Genomic DNA, 17,589 nt, shown 5'->3' on the forward strand with positions numbered 1-17,589 from the left:
TTCAAACACATCATATTGAATGAAGTCTTTTTATGCAGCAGCCCCACATGCCATTCGGGGCTAATAAGGAAAATAACCTTTGCCAGCTGAAACTGTTACTGGAAAAGGGAACGGAGGCCAGTGTGTAGTGGCACGGCTGGACGATAAGCTCTGGTGTGTGGTCTGCCTAGGATAAAATGAAAATTACCCCAGTCTAAATCAGCCTCTCATCCATTGTACTGCCCACTAAAACAAAACAAAACAAACAAAAAAATAAAAATTAAAAAAAATCAAAACAAAACCAAAAAGCAAACAAACAAACAAAAAAAAGAAACCAAGCATTAATGTGTAAGAAAAAAGGTTCTTCTCATGCCAGGACAATCCTGGTTTCACGCCAGACATAAAGGTTATATTGAGACACCAGTGAGATTTCACTGTCATTTCAATAACACACACCTTCAAGTCAGCCTCTATAAAGGTGTGTGCATATCTGGACACGCCTCTGTATAAAGTTCAAACATGATTTAAATATGTCATCCTACACCGACAAAGTCGTATTAGAAGAAATCTGAGCCTATTGTGATTGAGTCATACGAGTACACGGCAGATATTTTAATACCGCTTTGATGGCTGACATAAATAAGCCTAAATCTCCATCTTACTATGATTTATATGACCACAATAGCTCTTCTCCTTCCCTTCCTAGCTAATTTATCATATGGAACCAACTCGCAGATTTCCCTTGAAATGATACTAATGTAAAGGAAAATTAATAGGTTTACAATCATCGACACAGCTGACCAGCGTACAGCAGCATCCTCTTAAAGAACAAGCTGGAGCTGCCTGAAACAGCCCAGGTTTAGAGGGAGGCAAAGCCTCCTGACAGCCCCAAACGAAGCTCTGTGCCTGCAAAGGTCACGGGTTTGAGAGTGTGCTACAGGCGAGGCAACACTGTTTGGGGCAGGCTGCGAGACGCTGTAAAAAAAGGCCCAGAAGTACAGCAGCATTTTAAAAGGCACTGTATTCCTGGCAAGTCATGTGCTTTAAAACTGGATGTAAATCATTGCAAACTTCAACTTTTGTTTCAACGGAACTTTTCTAATGTTTTTGGTTCCACACACAGGGCCCTGTTCAGCATCTTGCTGCCATGGTGGTGTTTTTCTATCTTGACAATTCACTTCCGCGAGCAGGCACGTAGCCAACTTAAATGAGACTCAACGCAGTGAAAAGCCCTTCAGGTAAACAGTGTGATAAGCTAAACTGCAAAAACGAGACAATGTTTTTGGACTATGAGGCAGTTGCTATGGAGACGGTTGCTAATTAACTGCATTCAGCCAAGAGAACAAAGGGTTTAAGGGCAGACAGGACTCTGTATCTTAGAGCGAGCAATGCATAATGTCTTATGCAATCTGCACATCTATCATATCTGGAATACCTGAGCCTTTGCTTAGGTTGGAAAATACCTCAATGACAACAGGGTGGTTTACTCCTTCAAATTTGAACTAATTTTTAGGTAATTAATGACTTATCAGTTTTTAAAAAGCAAACAAAATCCATACTTAAAAGTCACAGGTGTATCATGAATCAATGCATGGAGTCAGGACTGTATTAAACATTGAAATGTTTTATGTTCACTCAGAGTTACTGTTTTCACAGAGGGTTTGCATGGCAAGGTTTTGGTAGTGAGGGGCTACAGGGGTGGCTACTTTGAGAAGCTGCCAGAAACTTCTCGTGTCCGACAGAGCCAGTGCCAGTCGGCTCCAAGACAGATCCGCTGCTGGCCAAGGCTGAGTCCATCAGTGACAGCGGTAGTGCCTCTGGGATAACAGATTTAGGAGGAAGGAAAAAAAAACTGGGCAGCTGTAGCCAAAGAGGAGTGAGAATATGTGAGAGGAACAGCCCTGCAGACAGCCAGGTCAGTGCAGAAGGAAGAGGAGGAGGAGGTGCTCCAGGTTCTGGAGCAGTTAGGGAACAACTGCAGCCCATGGGAAGGACTCACACTGGAGAAGTTCATGGAGAATTGTATCCCGTGGGAGGGACCCCATGCTGGAGAACAGGAAGTGCGTGAGGAGTCCTCCCCTTGAGGAGGAAGGAGAAACAGAGACAATATGTGATGAACTGCAACCCCCATTCCCCATCTCTCTGCACCACTGAGAGGGAGGAAGTAGACAAATTGGGAGTGATGTTAAAATAATTAATTCTTCAATTAATTCTTAAATGAAGTTCCTAAAAATATACCTTGGACCTAAATACCGCATTTGAATCAAAATTAGCTATTCTGAACAGACATTGAATTACATTCTTTTAAAGGGCTTATGTTGTGCTTGAGTTTTGTATTATGACACTCTGCTATTTCTACCATACCCTGTAGGCCTGCACCACTTTTGAAAAAGCATAGACTTGTCAGAGGTGACATAAATCCCACAGCAGCATATTTCCATCTTACAGAATCCCGGTGTGTTCCTGAGGAAACTGCCTGTGCTCACGGCATCTCCCTGCAGCCCCAAGGGCCAGGACCCTCTCAGAGACCCCCTGACCCTGTCTGGGGGGTAAGACCTGCACAGGATGTGCTCGGGCCAGACCAGGCACCTCCATACAGCATATGGGCAGATCCCAACTCACTTTGCAGAAGTTGACCTCTTTTCCTAAGTGAAAGCGGAGAAAACCAGTAAAGAGCCAGTTGCTCATTAGAAAGACCCTTCCTTTAGAGATGAAAAGCCAGTGGATAAAATACATCTGTGCTAACACAAGATTTCTTTAGGTCTGGATAAATAAGGCAATGTTTTTCCTTTTTAAGTCATTAAACATATGATTTAAATAAAAACAAAACTGGGAATTTTTTTTAACGTGATTTAGGTACTGTTGGGATTTAAAGGGTCATAATCAATTCTGAAGTTAAGTCCTTACTAAGGGGAATGGGATGAGTTCACACCTCATATGAGGGTATTACTTCAGCAAAGCTTGCTGCACACTGAACAAGCAGTATATTAATTTACTACAAGAAGGCCTAAGGTTTGGGGTTTTTTTGACATTTTAAATTACGAGGCATCTGCAAACAGATCCTAAATCTGAATTGCACATGGATTTTCCACACCAGCCAATTCAGACTGCCCCTAGACATCCCCTCCAGCATTAATCACTCACCCACACTACTGAAGTTCATATTTCTTTTACAGAAACAGAGGTCTGCAAAATTCTTAAACTCTTGCCTAGAAAACAGGAATTATTACTTATGTGGCAAACTAAGTTTTAAACATAAGGGACCCAATTCTGCCTTCAGTTACACTGCCATAAATCTTTAACAATTCCATTAGATTTATAACAGTGTAACTGAGGAGGAAATTGAGCCCAAGATATTTTCTAAATCGGTAATTAAATAGCAGAATTTTAGTTTGGCACAGAGTAAAGACCTCTTAGATTACGTCTTTGGATAAGGCTACATACTTTTTTGTTCCTTGAATAATGATGTTATGAGCAAATTAAATCATCTTATTTTCAGCAGCTTCTCTATTACTCTGTGGAAGGACCACATCATCTCATGGAGCATCAATATGGGGCTAAATATCACCTCACTTTCCCATCCATTTTCTCTCTCTTCTCCATATAAATATCAGACTCCTTATAGCTCTCCATTATTTGTACACAGTATAAAGCACCTCAAGGACCTTTTCTTGTTTGGTTTCAAGGAACTACTATATTAAGCAAATGGCTAATAATAATAAAATGGCATTTAGTCAACTCCCCTATCAGAGGAGAAAGGCATCCTGTGGTCACATTATGCAGAGATTGCCCTTTTCAGAAGATGCAGCCTGCTCTCCCCACACACAGGATGTGGTGCAGGAACATGGTTTTGCCACAGCTGCCCTAAGCTCCCCAAGGGTCACTGGATAAGCTGTGAAAGGGCCCCCTTCAGCATTAAAACTTAGATGGCACTGTGGGGCAAGAGGCCTCAATTCCCAACCCTTGATGACATCAGACAAGTTATTTAGTCTCTCTAGACTTCTTCCTTGGGCAAAGGCAACTTGTATAATTTCCTGTCTCGTAATTTTAATAGAAGTGGGGTTTTTTATGGGCCATTTTACCTCATTTTTATTTCTGCTCAGTATTTCCAGTTCTAATGCATCTCTCCTATTACCTCCTACTTTGCTAACCTCATATGCCAGAGTCCACACTGTCCCCAGCTCTGTGTGTGTCACACTCGCAGAGGTCAGTGGGAGGCTGAAACCTGGGAAAACTGCTTCCAAATGGGGGCTGAGAGAGATCAACAGACTTTGGGGCAGCCAGGCCAAAGGGCTTTCTGAACTGTCCCACCTGTTAATGACACTCCTCTGGACACCCAGCTATGTAGCTCCAATAGACTCTTTTCCCTGCCTCGCAGGATGGAAAATTCTGCGGGCGGCTCCTCCGTACACTATCCCTTACAGTAATTCTCCCAACCTCTGGTGATTGGGCCTCTTATAGCTAAAAATACACCGTGCAGTCTAAATATGTAACAGACAATATATGCCTGCATACCTCACCTATCTAAATATATGCTTACATACCTATCTAATAACAACTACAAATATGAATCATACTATATCTTTGCAGACTGCTCTCACAGCAGGTTGCATTCAGTTGCCAAAGCAAAGAAGGAAGGTCCCAGTCAAGAGGCAGCCAATTTGTTGAGTACAAACCTTCTTATTGAGGTCTCCTAAGTACATCTGAATTGGGTAGAACACATTTTATTCACACACACAAACACGCGTATTTGCACATATATGTATGTGCATATACGTACGTAGCTATTAGTAAATATTTATTTCACCATTAATTGTACTAAAAGTTTTATTGCCAACAGGAGGAACTAAACAAATGAAAATGCATTTCTTGTTCAAAGAATTAAATGCTGAAGTTACCAGACCACATGAAGGCATTTGTTAAAATGATACAAAGACTACTTTCACTATGTAAAATTATTAGTTGTCAACTATATTCATAAACATAGTAATCAAATCCCTGTCCCCAAATCCCTGGAGTTGGAACCATTTGGGCTAACATTTTCTTTTTCCCAATGTTTAAGACAGTAGTGTTACTCCCTGGTTTAGGGATATAACTGGTGCTGAATACAAGTGGTTGAAGATGCATTTTTCATCTTTGTTCCCTACTCACTTGCATTGCAAGCATGGCATAGAAGGCTATTTAAACAGTGATTTCTATTTAATTAATGCTTTTCTTTTCCATGCTAACCAAACACCAGTTGATGTTAAGGCAGAAGAAAGCAAAAGTGAAGCAGCTTCAAGCAAATAAGCTTGAGCTGTTTTACCTTTGCTGCAATGATGAGGCATACTAAAAACTTATGCAAACTTGGCATAACCTACCTCTTCTACTTCCACACAGATTACTGGAATATGCTCCCTAACACCTCCAGGCATGTATTCTGTGCCCCTGCCCCCAAAACCATCAGACATCAAGTCTGGTACGTTTGCCTACAGACAAACCAAGACTCGGCCCAAGCCAAATCCATCACTGCCTGCTGGATCTCTGGTGCATCCCCTCCAAGGAGGGCAACCAAACCAGGAACTGGGATGATGACCTGATCTTTTTTGATGGCTCGTACACACGATAACCCCTGTCAAGCTTACTGCCCCATTCAAGATACAAAAGAGATCTCAACAAAAGCATGAAATCTGCCTACATCCAGAAAACCCTCAGGAGGCTTGACCTAGCTGGAGGTGGCTGTTGTAGGAAGGCTGTAATTAAAGAGTTATGACAGTGACGCTGACTTCTTACACCAGAAAATGTGTGTGTTGATCACAGTTTCTATTAACAGTGTTTGAGTCCTCTGTAGGTAAAATTATAATGGTGTTTTCCCAGCAGCTCCTGCAGTGTGCTATGCTTTCTCAGGGTTCCAGTTCAGCTGTGAATTTGGGATACTTTGTTGTCCCTTTTACAATAGGTCCAACAAGGCATGTCGCTTCTCTATGCTTAAAAGAGCACTCATAAAATGGAATTAGCACATTTATGTCCCCAATTCATATTTTTTTTGCTTAGAAAGACATGTTCCTTAATCATACAGTGTAAACACTGAGTATGCCTAGAAAAAAAACAGAAAAACTTCAGAGGAGCCTTTTGCTAGTAGCTAAACCATTACTCCTACTGAAAGTCTGTAAACTGTTAATCCACTATTGTCCAATTCCTTAAACTTAAATTCCAGACTCAAATCATCTGGAAGCCTAGAGCCTGGAGTGTTTCTCTCTGATGTTCCAGACCAAGTGCCTCACATGAAACTGCTTGTAAGATAGGAAAATATTCATACAATGGTATTACTGCAACTTCTCAAGGGCATCACCAAAAAAAAAAAATAATCCTGAATGCATCTGTGAGGAAATCTCTGTAAGACACAGTTAAGATCCATATTAATTTTGAATAGCATGGCCCCCAGGGAATTGTGTAAGACTCATGTCACAACAACCACAGCATTTGCTCTCCAACAGTTAGCCCGGTCTCACTCCTCTGAGGTGTGGGGTGGGATACCAACCTACTTCTCAGAACATTGCATGTGCCCAGAAAACCAAAGATGCTGTAAAATTTTGTTGTGTTCCCATTGCTCCTTGTTCCCCCACAGTGTTATTTGTTGTCACACCCACATTGAGAAAATCCACTAAGGGAACAGCGGGAACATTAGGATGAAGTTTCCCTCCCAGCATGGTTCAGATATGTGGTTTTCACTGCTCATCTCACTGGCCCCTACTCTGACTCAAACTGACTCCCAGTTCCAGGCTTTTACAGACTGGTACAAGCCATGGTGAGGGTTGTGATGCCAGCAGTTAAAGGGTCAATTTTTGCACTGTCCAAGTCTCTCTCTTTACCAAACACCAGTTTCTATGTTTTCTTACCTCTTCTGCTTCCATAAGGAAGTCGAGAGCAAGAGTGTCAACATGAACATAATTTACCTTCTGCATCTCCACATAAGAACTCTACTGGGGATGTGGGTCAGTGGTCTGCTGCTATGATTGTGTGAGATAACTTAGCTGGTATTTGAAGTGGAGACACTTCTACCATAATCTTATACTGGTCTCATGAAGAGGAAGTCAAACCTGACAGCCCACCCCAAGAGAACGTGGGCCTTACTTGTCTAACTCAAGTTGTTCCCAGGTTGTCCGAATCAGAAGATGTTTGCCCTAACATGCTTCTAGGAGGAATCCCAGTTCCACAAGGAATGAGATCAATTACAATTAAGTCCATTTTCTTTTATGCTAACTACATGCAGGGTATTAAATTATCTTGATCTCTCAGTACTGTGCAACCAACTAACACACTACATCAGCCTGATCAAGACTGCTTTAACTACCTCCCAGTGCGACAACTCTGTTTCTTAAGGCTGCAAAACTATGCCTTCTGCAATTACAGGATCACAAGTTCATCTTGAGAAACCAGTGCTGGAAGAAAAACAAGCTAATATAAATCACACTAGACAACAATCACCTAAATGTATCCTGGATGTTCCAGTGAGGTTGCATCACTTCAGTGCTCTCATGCTAACACGTGTCAGTTCTAAACAAGGGTATTACTAAAGGAACAATGTCATAAAGGAGAAACACCCTCTTGCTCTGTATGGCCATTTGAAAAGGATTAGCCATTAAATGACACTGAAGTGGTCAAATGCCTGATGAGAACCTGCCCTGGTAGCTTCCACTTGGTTAGGCAAGAACTGACGTTGCTAGTAACTCCTCCGTGCAAGGGTGCCTACTAAACACTGGAACACTTGGGCAGCAGCCACACCATTTTCTTGACACTGTTTCCCACAAACAGGCTATAAACAACTTTCTGTGAGTTCTCCTTTATAGGGACAACTGAAGAGAACATGTTTCGTAGATAGAAGACAAAACTGAAGTGCTAAAAATCACTTTCAAAGGATGCCCTCCTCTTTCTGATACCTAATTTTTCAGCAAAACCTTCTAATACATTTTCCCAGTTCCTCTGGAACACATCACCCTTCTAAGCCAACACAGCCAAATGGAATAGTCAGTTGCTGTGCCATGTATGAGCTTCCACAACATTACCAACACTTTCAGGTGTGGTGCCTCCCCACAGCCTTCTCTCTTATGCCTGCTCCCCCATTAAGAGCCAATACCCTTATTGCACACAACTCTCACTGTCCCACTTATATTTTCTCTTGAGGATGACAGGTTATGACAGAGGGAAAGAAAAGAAAAAGAAAAAAACTCTCTCGTGAAGGCTCTGCCACTTTATCTCAAGCCACTGAACAATTTACTCTTGAAAGCCCAAGCAGAAAGATGAAACTCTGTCCCCCCCACATTTCAGAAATCCTCAACAACAAGTAAGGCCAATAACCCCTCGTTTCCATTGACAGCAGCGCCTGTTGCTCAGCTCACAAAACCAGATCGCCTCCTCGCAAGCACAGCGCGCCGATCCTGCAAGAACACCAACAGATTGCAAAAACGTTCACAGGCAGGTTCGCTCATCATTCAAGAACTTCCAAGCAGTAACTTTTCAAACAGACAGCATATCCCTGGCCCTTGGTCCCCTTTCCCTGCTGGCCAGTGGCTCGGCACAGGCGTGCACAGCCTGGCGTCACGCGTGCGCCCTGCCGTGATGTAACGCCCCGAGCAAGCCCAGCCCTGCCAGAGTGTTTCTAGACACATTTGTTTACAACCTAAGAAATCCAAACAGCAACTTTCATAATAGGAGTCCCATCTCCTAGTGCAGTTGGTGCCTGTTGCTGTGAGACCAAAAAGAAAAAAAAAAAAAAGAAAAAAAAAGGGGGGGGGGGGAATATACAGGAGCGTATCTTTGTACAGTGATTGCAGTAACAGATGAATAAACATGCAACCTGATACTACACATCTGGTATTTCATCACTCCAAATACCTTATTCACATTCAAATATATTTAATACTGTGGAAAGTTTATAAGGTAGCAATGGCTTTATAGAGGCAGTAACTTGCATGGGACTTTTAAAATTAAAAGCAGTAGTAAAAATAATTTATACCATGTTACCATATTCTTCATAAAGCTATTTACCTCGCAGTTTCCCATTAGAAACCCAGAAAAACACCAAATAATAGCAGTTAGCTACAGAATCACACAAGCCTACACAATAGGATTTCTTTTGTCAATGTACTGGTTCAAAGTTCAATTTTAATACTCGGGTTATACAAGGTGCTTTGGAAATGAAGACTATTATTGCTCATCATGCAAAAATTCTATTAACTGAGATGAAATTTTTATGAAAGTATCATTTTCCCTTTACTGTCACGGCAGTGCATAGCAAAAGATTTTATGTATAACCTAATAAACATATACAACAGTTCTGAATGGCTGCTATACACCTCCTCACATTAATTAGTACTCGTTCTTCTCTGTAAAACAACTAAAGATGCTACAAAACTTGCTTTTTAAATAATCACTACATGCTTTCAAGCAGTTTTGTTGCAGAGAAGAACACCTCCAATGCAAATTTATAACTGAAGAGCTGTTTACAGGTCTCAAAATTTAAGATCAAATTATGTTCATGTCTTAAAGGCAAAAGCCACCTCTGCTACCTTGAGGCTAAGTTAGAAGAGCTGATAGCAACATGCCTGCAGGCATATTACACTTCCTAGCAGCTTATGGCACTTTGGCATTGTCCCTAGAACTGCACTAAAGCTACTTCTCTCCATAGCTAAATTAAAAAAAAAGATGAAAATGTGCACGCAGGGCCAAATCCATTCTCGTGGTAATTCCACTGACTTCAGTGTTACACCAGGGATAACAGTAGGGCTGCATTTCACAGCAGCTTTCGTTCTTGTAATCTTTTCCAAAACACTCTCCCAGGAGCAAAGACAAGCACAGGCAAATATCCTGCCAATAAGTGAGTTCACAGGAATTGCTACAAGCAACTAAACTGTCAGCAGTAAAAGACCAACAATCGGAAGAAAGTACAAATACAGGACAGCCAATGCCCTCTAATGGGCTTGAGTTTTACTATGTGCTGGATAAACAAGGACATGGAAATTCATGGGAATGGATCTCTGAGAGGGAAGGCAAATTATAGGGTGTCCCACTTTGTACCAGTGGATGGTATTTTTGTTTGATCAATTTTTCTTTTGAAATGGTACAGATGAAAAAAATCTTACAAATACTTTGCAAGACAAATGAAAACGGGTCTAAGAACTCTGTCTTTCCTCTATGGGCTATGCTTGCCTGCTTCCACAAAGAGTGTGAGCATCAACTTATAGATGTGTTCCTCTATCCTCCTTCAAGCCTTCATACTTATACCATCCTCACCTTTCTTTAATTTTATTTATTTTTAGTCAATACTGCACTAGGAACAAAACCAACACTCTAAGACCTTCAGAACCACATGCACAAGGGAAAGAGGAAAAGAAGTGATGGATAGTGCTTTCCTGCAGAAAGCTTATCCCTGTTCCCTTGGCCTCACCCTGCATTCCCTCTCTCTCAAGAATTTCCAAACTACAGTTCCTGGAATTTACCCATCTGAACCAAAACAAGTGTCTTTACTTCTTATCCAACCATTTCCTATTAATTTAAAAATGAGAGTTTCATTAAGCTTTCATTTTCTTTTCTGAAGGTTTCTTCAAGGAGCCACAACCCTGGGACAGCAGTAGCCTAAAACGCTCCAGGTCTTGCACAGGAGCATTTATAGCTTTGCCTTTATAGCCTGAGGATGCCCTAAGGCAAAAAAAAAAAAAAAAGTCTAGACATCCTCTTTCCCTTCCCAGCCATGGGGCCCTGCAACCCTTTTCTGTGGGTATAGGATCAGAAGTTTTTTGTTCTCGTCATCCTCTTGTGCCTTAAGTTACTTTTTTGGGAAGGCAAGGGGAGAGGAAAACACCCTCCCCCTTCCCTTCCCTCCTTCATTTGAGATTTCAGCTGTAGAGGAACAGCTGAAGTGATTCAGGCTGCCCAGAGAGGTCACAGATGTCCCTCAGTACCAGTGGGACACGCTGCTCCTGCCCAGGTGGCACCAGGGGCAGGCACCCCTCTGCCACCCCCACCCCCAGATTTCATGCCCCCCAGTCCTCCTTGAGCAATCCACCAAGTCCCCCTGAGCCAGCTGACCAAGAGTCTGTACACAGAGCTCATAGAAACACGAGCTCAAGGATGGTTTTAGACCACCACAAAGAACAGTGAAGAAACTCTGGCTTCTGCTTACACGAATGTCACAAAACTGTCATTAAATCAAAGGCAGAGACTTAAAATATTTCTTCAAGCAAAATCCCTGCTCTTCTCAAAGTCTCCCTCCAAAGATCAAAAACTACAATTGCTTAACTTAATCCACACAGAGTGATCATTATATTTGCCTCTATAAAAATCATATTTGTTCTTGTGCCTATATCTAAAGGTAATTTCAGACAGAAAATGAAATGATGCTCTCTTGACCTTTTGTCTTACAAGGTTCATGAATTACTGACACATTACAATATCCCCCAACACTGTGGGAGCTTAGAGATACTGCAATGTCTCTCTTGTAAGTGAAATAAACTTGGTATGCCACTAAAAGGCATTAAATTATTTTCATTATGCCACACAGAATCTAAAACACTTACACTGTTTTGATTTCAAAATCCTTTGAGAACAATTATGCTCTCAGGGCCATAAGACTCTATTAGAAAAGTCCTCAGAAACCTAGCATGGTTTCAATAAATCCTCAAACACTACAAAGCAGTTACTCAGCTTGAAGAATGAAAACATGAGTTCATCCACTGCAAAGTCAGGATGTAAATTCTGCTCATAGAGTACCCTTGCACTTCCTAACACATTTTTTTTTCTTCTCAATCAGGGCAACGCTTTAAGTCAGGTTTTCAGCATCAAGCACACTTAGATCCTTTTTTGATTGAAAATAAACTATATTTGACTTAGGATTAGTACGAATGTGAGATGTGCATATGCTTATGATACTACTAGCTACCAGTATTAATCTGCAATTAGATATGCACAAATAGCTTTATACATATATAATTCAACAAGTCTTAACATTCGGGATTAGAGAACCATCAAATGAAGTCAGTGATTGTCAAAAGGAATGGATAAATAAGTTAATTTCTTTAATTTATACAATGGCACAAAAATGCTTCAGAACAGCGAAAATCGGATTTCAGGGGTGACTAGGGTGGTTGTAGGGATCCTGATTAAAAAAAAAATGCAGCCACAGTTATTTTGACTGATGAGGCTGTTCAAGCCTAAGTAGAGCTTTTGAGCATAAGTACACAATAAGCTTGTTTGTATATACATGCTTATGTACTCCTAGAAGGAGCACAACCTTCTAATTAGGCAAATCATCTCCCCTTTCCAAAGGAAAATAACAGCATCAAAACGCAATCAAAACAGGCGGAAAGGGGCGAGAAGGAGAGGACAAGAGAGATTATATTCCCTTGGGCAGTGGCAGAACAGGAGGGCGGGAGAAGGGGGGGGAGGGAAAAAAAGCAAACACCCAGGCAGGAAACCCGGCCCCAGCAACTTTCTGCCAAGGGCAGCTGAGATGCTTCATCCCAACCCTTGTTTTTTTTTTTTTTTTCCCAGACGCGACTGTTTGGTGTGGCCGCCGGGGTCACACGGCAGCTGCGGAGGGGGCCGGGGGCCCTGGTCCCGGCAGCAGCGGCAGCATAGTCCCTGTTTCCATGACCTCAGGCGGGGGGCACAGCTGGTGGCAGCTGCAGCACCATCTGCTCGGGGCTGGGCCCCCGCCCCTGCCGGGGGCTGCCCGGCCAGGTACAGCCAGAGCCAGTGCTGGAGTGTCCCCAGGGGGGCACAGCCACCCACAGCACGGGCACCCCAGGGAGGGGCTCTGCCGGTCCCCAAGAGGGGTTTGCAAAATGGAAAAGTAAAAAAACGAGAGCGGGACGAAAGCTACAGAGCCCCGATGGTGCGGTGCGTGCAGATGTCAGTGTCCCTCCGCGGAGCCCGTATTTATGGAATGCTGTCAGCACGTCATCTGATTTGTAGCAGTTCGCACGGAGGGAAGGGAAAAGGGGAAAAAAAAAGAAAAGAGATGCCAAGGCACCCCTAACTTTCCTCTTTCATCGAGAGGCTTCTGAACACGACGAGAACTTTATCACTTTTCAGTTCGGTATTGCAAAATCTGCCACACCACCACGCAGACAGTGCTTCCCATTTCCCTGTCTTCACCATTTATTAAAAAATAAAGAAAAATGCTTACTTCTTCTATGCCCAAGGAGTAACACATTTAGAAGTTTCTTTTAAACATTCACATTCAGCCACAGCACAGCACTTGTTAGAGGCACAGTTCTGTATCAATATTGCTTCCTAGTGCCAGTCGTGAAGGAACTGGCTCAGACAGTCCTGACCACCACATCAGCCCAGCTGAGCTCTCCCAACTTCACAGGTTTCTTCCAGGTTTACTCCAAAAGTACCAAAATCAGAACTAGGAATTTTGTGTGAAAACAAGCTGAGCTCTTACAGTTCTCATTGGCACAATTATTTCCAAAGGCTAAAACGTGTACCACTTACCATACATTTTGCCTTCATCTGATAAGATGATTTTCCTCCTCCCACATGGTGGATAGATAGCTAGAGCCTCCTGAAAGCTCTGTTCAATGTCAGGGCTCCAGACACCTTCTGCATCATTGTCAATAGGTTTATCTGCAGAATCACTCATTCTTTCAATATCTTCGGCAGGACTCTCGCTGCCGCTCCAGCTGCTGGGCTCAATGGTGATGGTTGGGGTCTCCAAGCCTAAGCCTGGAGTCTTCAAAGAAATAAACCTGCAAAACAAACAAACAAACAACCCCAAAAGGCATTAAAGACATGGAACTCCAGGCAAACATTTCTGTCTACTTGGATGCTAAGTTAACTGCAGCTGAGCAGGCATGGCCGTAACAAGAGCATGGGGTGCATCCAGGAAAAGTGAAAAACTAATAACCATTCTACCTCAAATGAGCACAGGTGGAGCAACAAGGCCCTCAGAAGGGGAACTCTACCACATTTTCTGCGTGCAATTACATGAAGGCATAGAGCATCAGGTTATTTTTCACAGATAGACAAAGTGGGTCTTAATACTTGGAAAAACTCTCCAGCCACATTTCATCCGGCTGAAGACTGGCACCCTTAAAATAATGAGCCAGACCCTCAGGCAGGAGTAAATCAGAGTACTTCCACTGGCTGGAAGGGAAGCACACCAATTTATGCCACAGTGACCACCAGAGCCTAAACCCACTTGAACCTAAAAACAAAAGCAAAAACTATTGTTCGCATTCATCCGGATGTCAGTGGAGTAAATGGAATTACACTAGTGATGACACAGCTCAATGCAATGAAGTGGAAAAGGTTGTAATTTTCAGATCCTACCCAAATAAATAATACAATAAGAAGCTGAGCTACATATGAGAAGAAATTTTTTAAATGATAATATCAGAGAAAGGAATTACAAGAAAAGATATATGCTCTGCTTGATTTAAAAGGTCTCTGTCACAGAACCATAGCAGAACAAAAATTACAAGCTTCAAGTTGCTGAATCAATTTAATAAGAAATAATTTAATATAGCTGCACCTGCTCACACCAGCAGAGCTGCAGATCTGTCAGTGTTCCTTTTATATTTTTGAGAGAAATACAACTCTGCTATAAAGACTTGCTCCAGGCAAAAAAGCTGCTATACCAGACCACATTCACCTCTGGTGTAATTCTTCAAGAAGTCAGTGAAATAACACCAGGAACAGATTTGGCTCAACGTGTCTAGGCATAATGCAGTTTTATTTTGAAAAACGAAGAAGTTTGGGGACTCTAACTAATCTAAGTGGATGGGAGTGTTCAAACATGCACACATGAGCTGCAAACACACTTAAAAATCCAGTTCGCTGCGTAAACACTCAAAATCCCCAAACTATAACAGTTTTACTCTGCTGGGGCAGAAGAGAGGGGCTTCCCCTTCTGCACACCTCCATCCTCATGCTGATACACCTCTCACTGGGATCTCACAGGATGCCCATAAAACAACAGGTGAAAAGTGGCAGAACGGCATTTACCGCACGGAGAAAGAAGGGGAGGTTGTACATGGAAGGCCATGACACCTCTGAGCTTTGGGCTGGAGAACTCCCTGAAAGAGGAAATATTTTCAGCAGCCCTCACTCGAACTCACCAATCAACCAATCGCTAGAGATAACCAAAACCTGACAGTCCAGTCCCTCGGAGGCTACGGTGTCTTGCAAAAAAAAAACCAGAGCTGAAACCGGGGAAACAGGGAGCAGCCTCTCAGTCTCACAGACCAACATTACCAGTCTGACGTCCAAAGTATGGGGTATTTCCACTTCTCCAGGCTCTTAACAGGAGCTCGGAAGGATCAGCACATGTGAAATGGACTCCCAAGAACTTGATTTTCCTTACTTGCCCGTCTGTTTCCATAAATGAGGCATTTCTTAACTTCACATTGGTTTGAACATTTCAGCACAGCAATCACCAGGCTAATCACTGCCTCAAACGCTTTTTAATAACTGATAATGAGGGAGCAGATGGATTCGCAGGGAACCACACACAAATGGTAAGTGGGTGAGAAGTCTGGCCAAATGCACCACTTATTATCTGGGAAATCCAGAATATACAAAATTTTTAAATTCTCATCACATGAAGGGAGATGTCAACCTTGGTAAAACAGTGAAACACACCATCCTTCCTCATCCTCAGAAGGTTGAATGGTTGATTCAACCCCTGCAAGAGTTGAAACTTGTATGTAAGATTAAAGCCAAAGCATAAACACAGCGATACTGGGAAAGTACTAACAGGAAACAATCATGTCCACTTAAGCCTTCAGATACAGGGGGAATTTTAGGTAAACGAGGGGTAATTGAATGTTAACAGGGATAATTAGGGAGGTTTCAGTTTCATTGCCATAGTGCAGGGGAAAATGGCTACTGGAGGATTCATTGACTTCACATGATCGAGACCACGATTGAGCATTTCACCAGAAGACAGCACCAAATGGGACTGTTTCCTGGGTCTGTTCTTCAAAGGTGACTACAGAAGGAAATCCTTCCCCTCCCTGATCCCAGGCTCAACAGCATGCAATGCACAGCACAGCCACAGGCAGCTTTTGCTCAGCCCAACCACCCTCTGCTTACAAAATCTGTCACAGTCATAGCCTCAAGTCTTATTATCGCCCTATAAACCAGCCCTTGTTATTACTTTATGCCAAAATAATTAAAAAGCACAAGGATCACAGTGAGGCTCTAAAGTAATTAACGTTACTTGATATTCATGTTATATCTTGCGTTGTGTTTACTGGTGAATTTTCACTAAGGTGCTATCTCCCTTCCCATTCCTTTTTACATACTTGGATATCATCTTGAGGCATTAGTAGCTACTATTCCAGACTCTAAAATGTAAGACAACCAAATGTTTCTTCCAGAACATCTGTACAATTGGGGCAGGAAGCAACCTGCTGGAAGAAAACCTCTCATACTAAAGGTTATTTTCAGTGATTTTTGTTTTGGTGAATGCTGACACTACAGATCAATCTAGAGGACCAAGGAGAAAAAACCACTTGTATTACAACTGCTAAATGACTCGCTCTTATTTCAGGAAAATAATGAGCTAACTTGGTTAATCACTTCCAGCTCACCTCTGCATATCAAAAGGCAATTCCACGTCCCTCTTAGCTTGAATTCTAAGGACCCAACTGTGACGAAAAATTTCAGACTTGTTATGCTGAAGTTCTACACGATTATCAAAAATAATACAAGCTGTTGACAGATGAACTTTGTTTCACATTTCTAATGAGCTATGAATCTCTTGTGAAACATGTGGATTTACAATCCAATTTAAATTTATAAAAATTGTTTTTAAAAGCAAGCCTTATTTTTATTAGCAAACTCCAAATCTTGCAATACCAACTTCCAGCAGACAAAGAGTTAAGCTCCTGGGGGTAATTAACCCCACCTCCCTCCACCAGAATCAGAGCTTGTACACATGACAGATCATTCTAGGATTATTTAAAGCACACTACTGCAGTTTAGGAGGTCTCTCCTAACTAGAGTTTTCCTTCCAACACCAATCTTACATATTTCAAGACAGCTTCCCCTGTGCATAAAACTCCTTTAGCTGCAAACCCGAATGCATCCTTCCTGCAGTTGCTTTCCATTCTCTCCAGTTAAGTCACTTCTAAGCATATCTTTTGTTGTTCAGTTATTAAGACACTTTTTCTCTGCACAATGGAGGTATCTCCCCCACCCCCCCCAAGCAACACAATGTTACATTTCGGAATGGAGAAATAAAGGATTTTATAAACAGGTTTTATTGCCAATCCATTCAAGACAGCTCGATGAGGTACAAGACAGGACTTATTATCATTGTGTTCCCTCAGTAGAGTAACTTGAAAAATTACTTTAAAAACGCAGAGAAACAAGACTAGCCGTTGTCAGAGCTGATCAAACCAATGTATTTAACTAAAACCAAATGATAGTCCGCAATTTCTTATCAAGGGAATGGTTTCTTTACTTGCACAAAACATTCTCTTATGCCTTCACTTTATGAGCAATGCAAACCTGGACTTGCCCAGAAAGCTGCTGCTCACAGACCAACAACTGAGATCAATAGCTCCTCACAGGAGCATAGGACAAGTGCAGATTTAAGGCCTTGATATGTTTCATACCCTT

General features: G+C 42.1%; 1 protein-coding gene across 7 annotated transcripts in view; it reads right to left on the bottom strand.

Annotated features, from left to right (window-relative positions):
- Positions 1-17,589, bottom strand: part of TEAD1 (TEA domain transcription factor 1) — a 158,575-nt gene that overhangs the window by 90,338 nt on the left and 50,648 nt on the right. For 6 of the 7 annotated variants that reach the window (XM_064657284.1, XM_064657282.1, XM_064657285.1 and 3 more), the window contains one exon: positions 13,456-13,709. In XM_064657284.1, coding sequence (XP_064513354.1) covers positions 13,456-13,603 — 148 coding nt within the window. In that variant the 5' untranslated portion in view covers positions 13,604-13,709. Of the gene's footprint in view, positions 1-13,455; positions 13,714-17,589 lie in introns of those variants that run through there. The other variant, XM_064657286.1, reaches the window with a different exon arrangement.

The sequence above is a fragment of the Pseudopipra pipra genome, chromosome 6, assembly GCF_036250125.1.
Source record: "Pseudopipra pipra isolate bDixPip1 chromosome 6, bDixPip1.hap1, whole genome shotgun sequence".
NCBI classification, from domain to species: domain Eukaryota; kingdom Metazoa; phylum Chordata; class Aves; order Passeriformes; family Pipridae; genus Pseudopipra; species Pseudopipra pipra.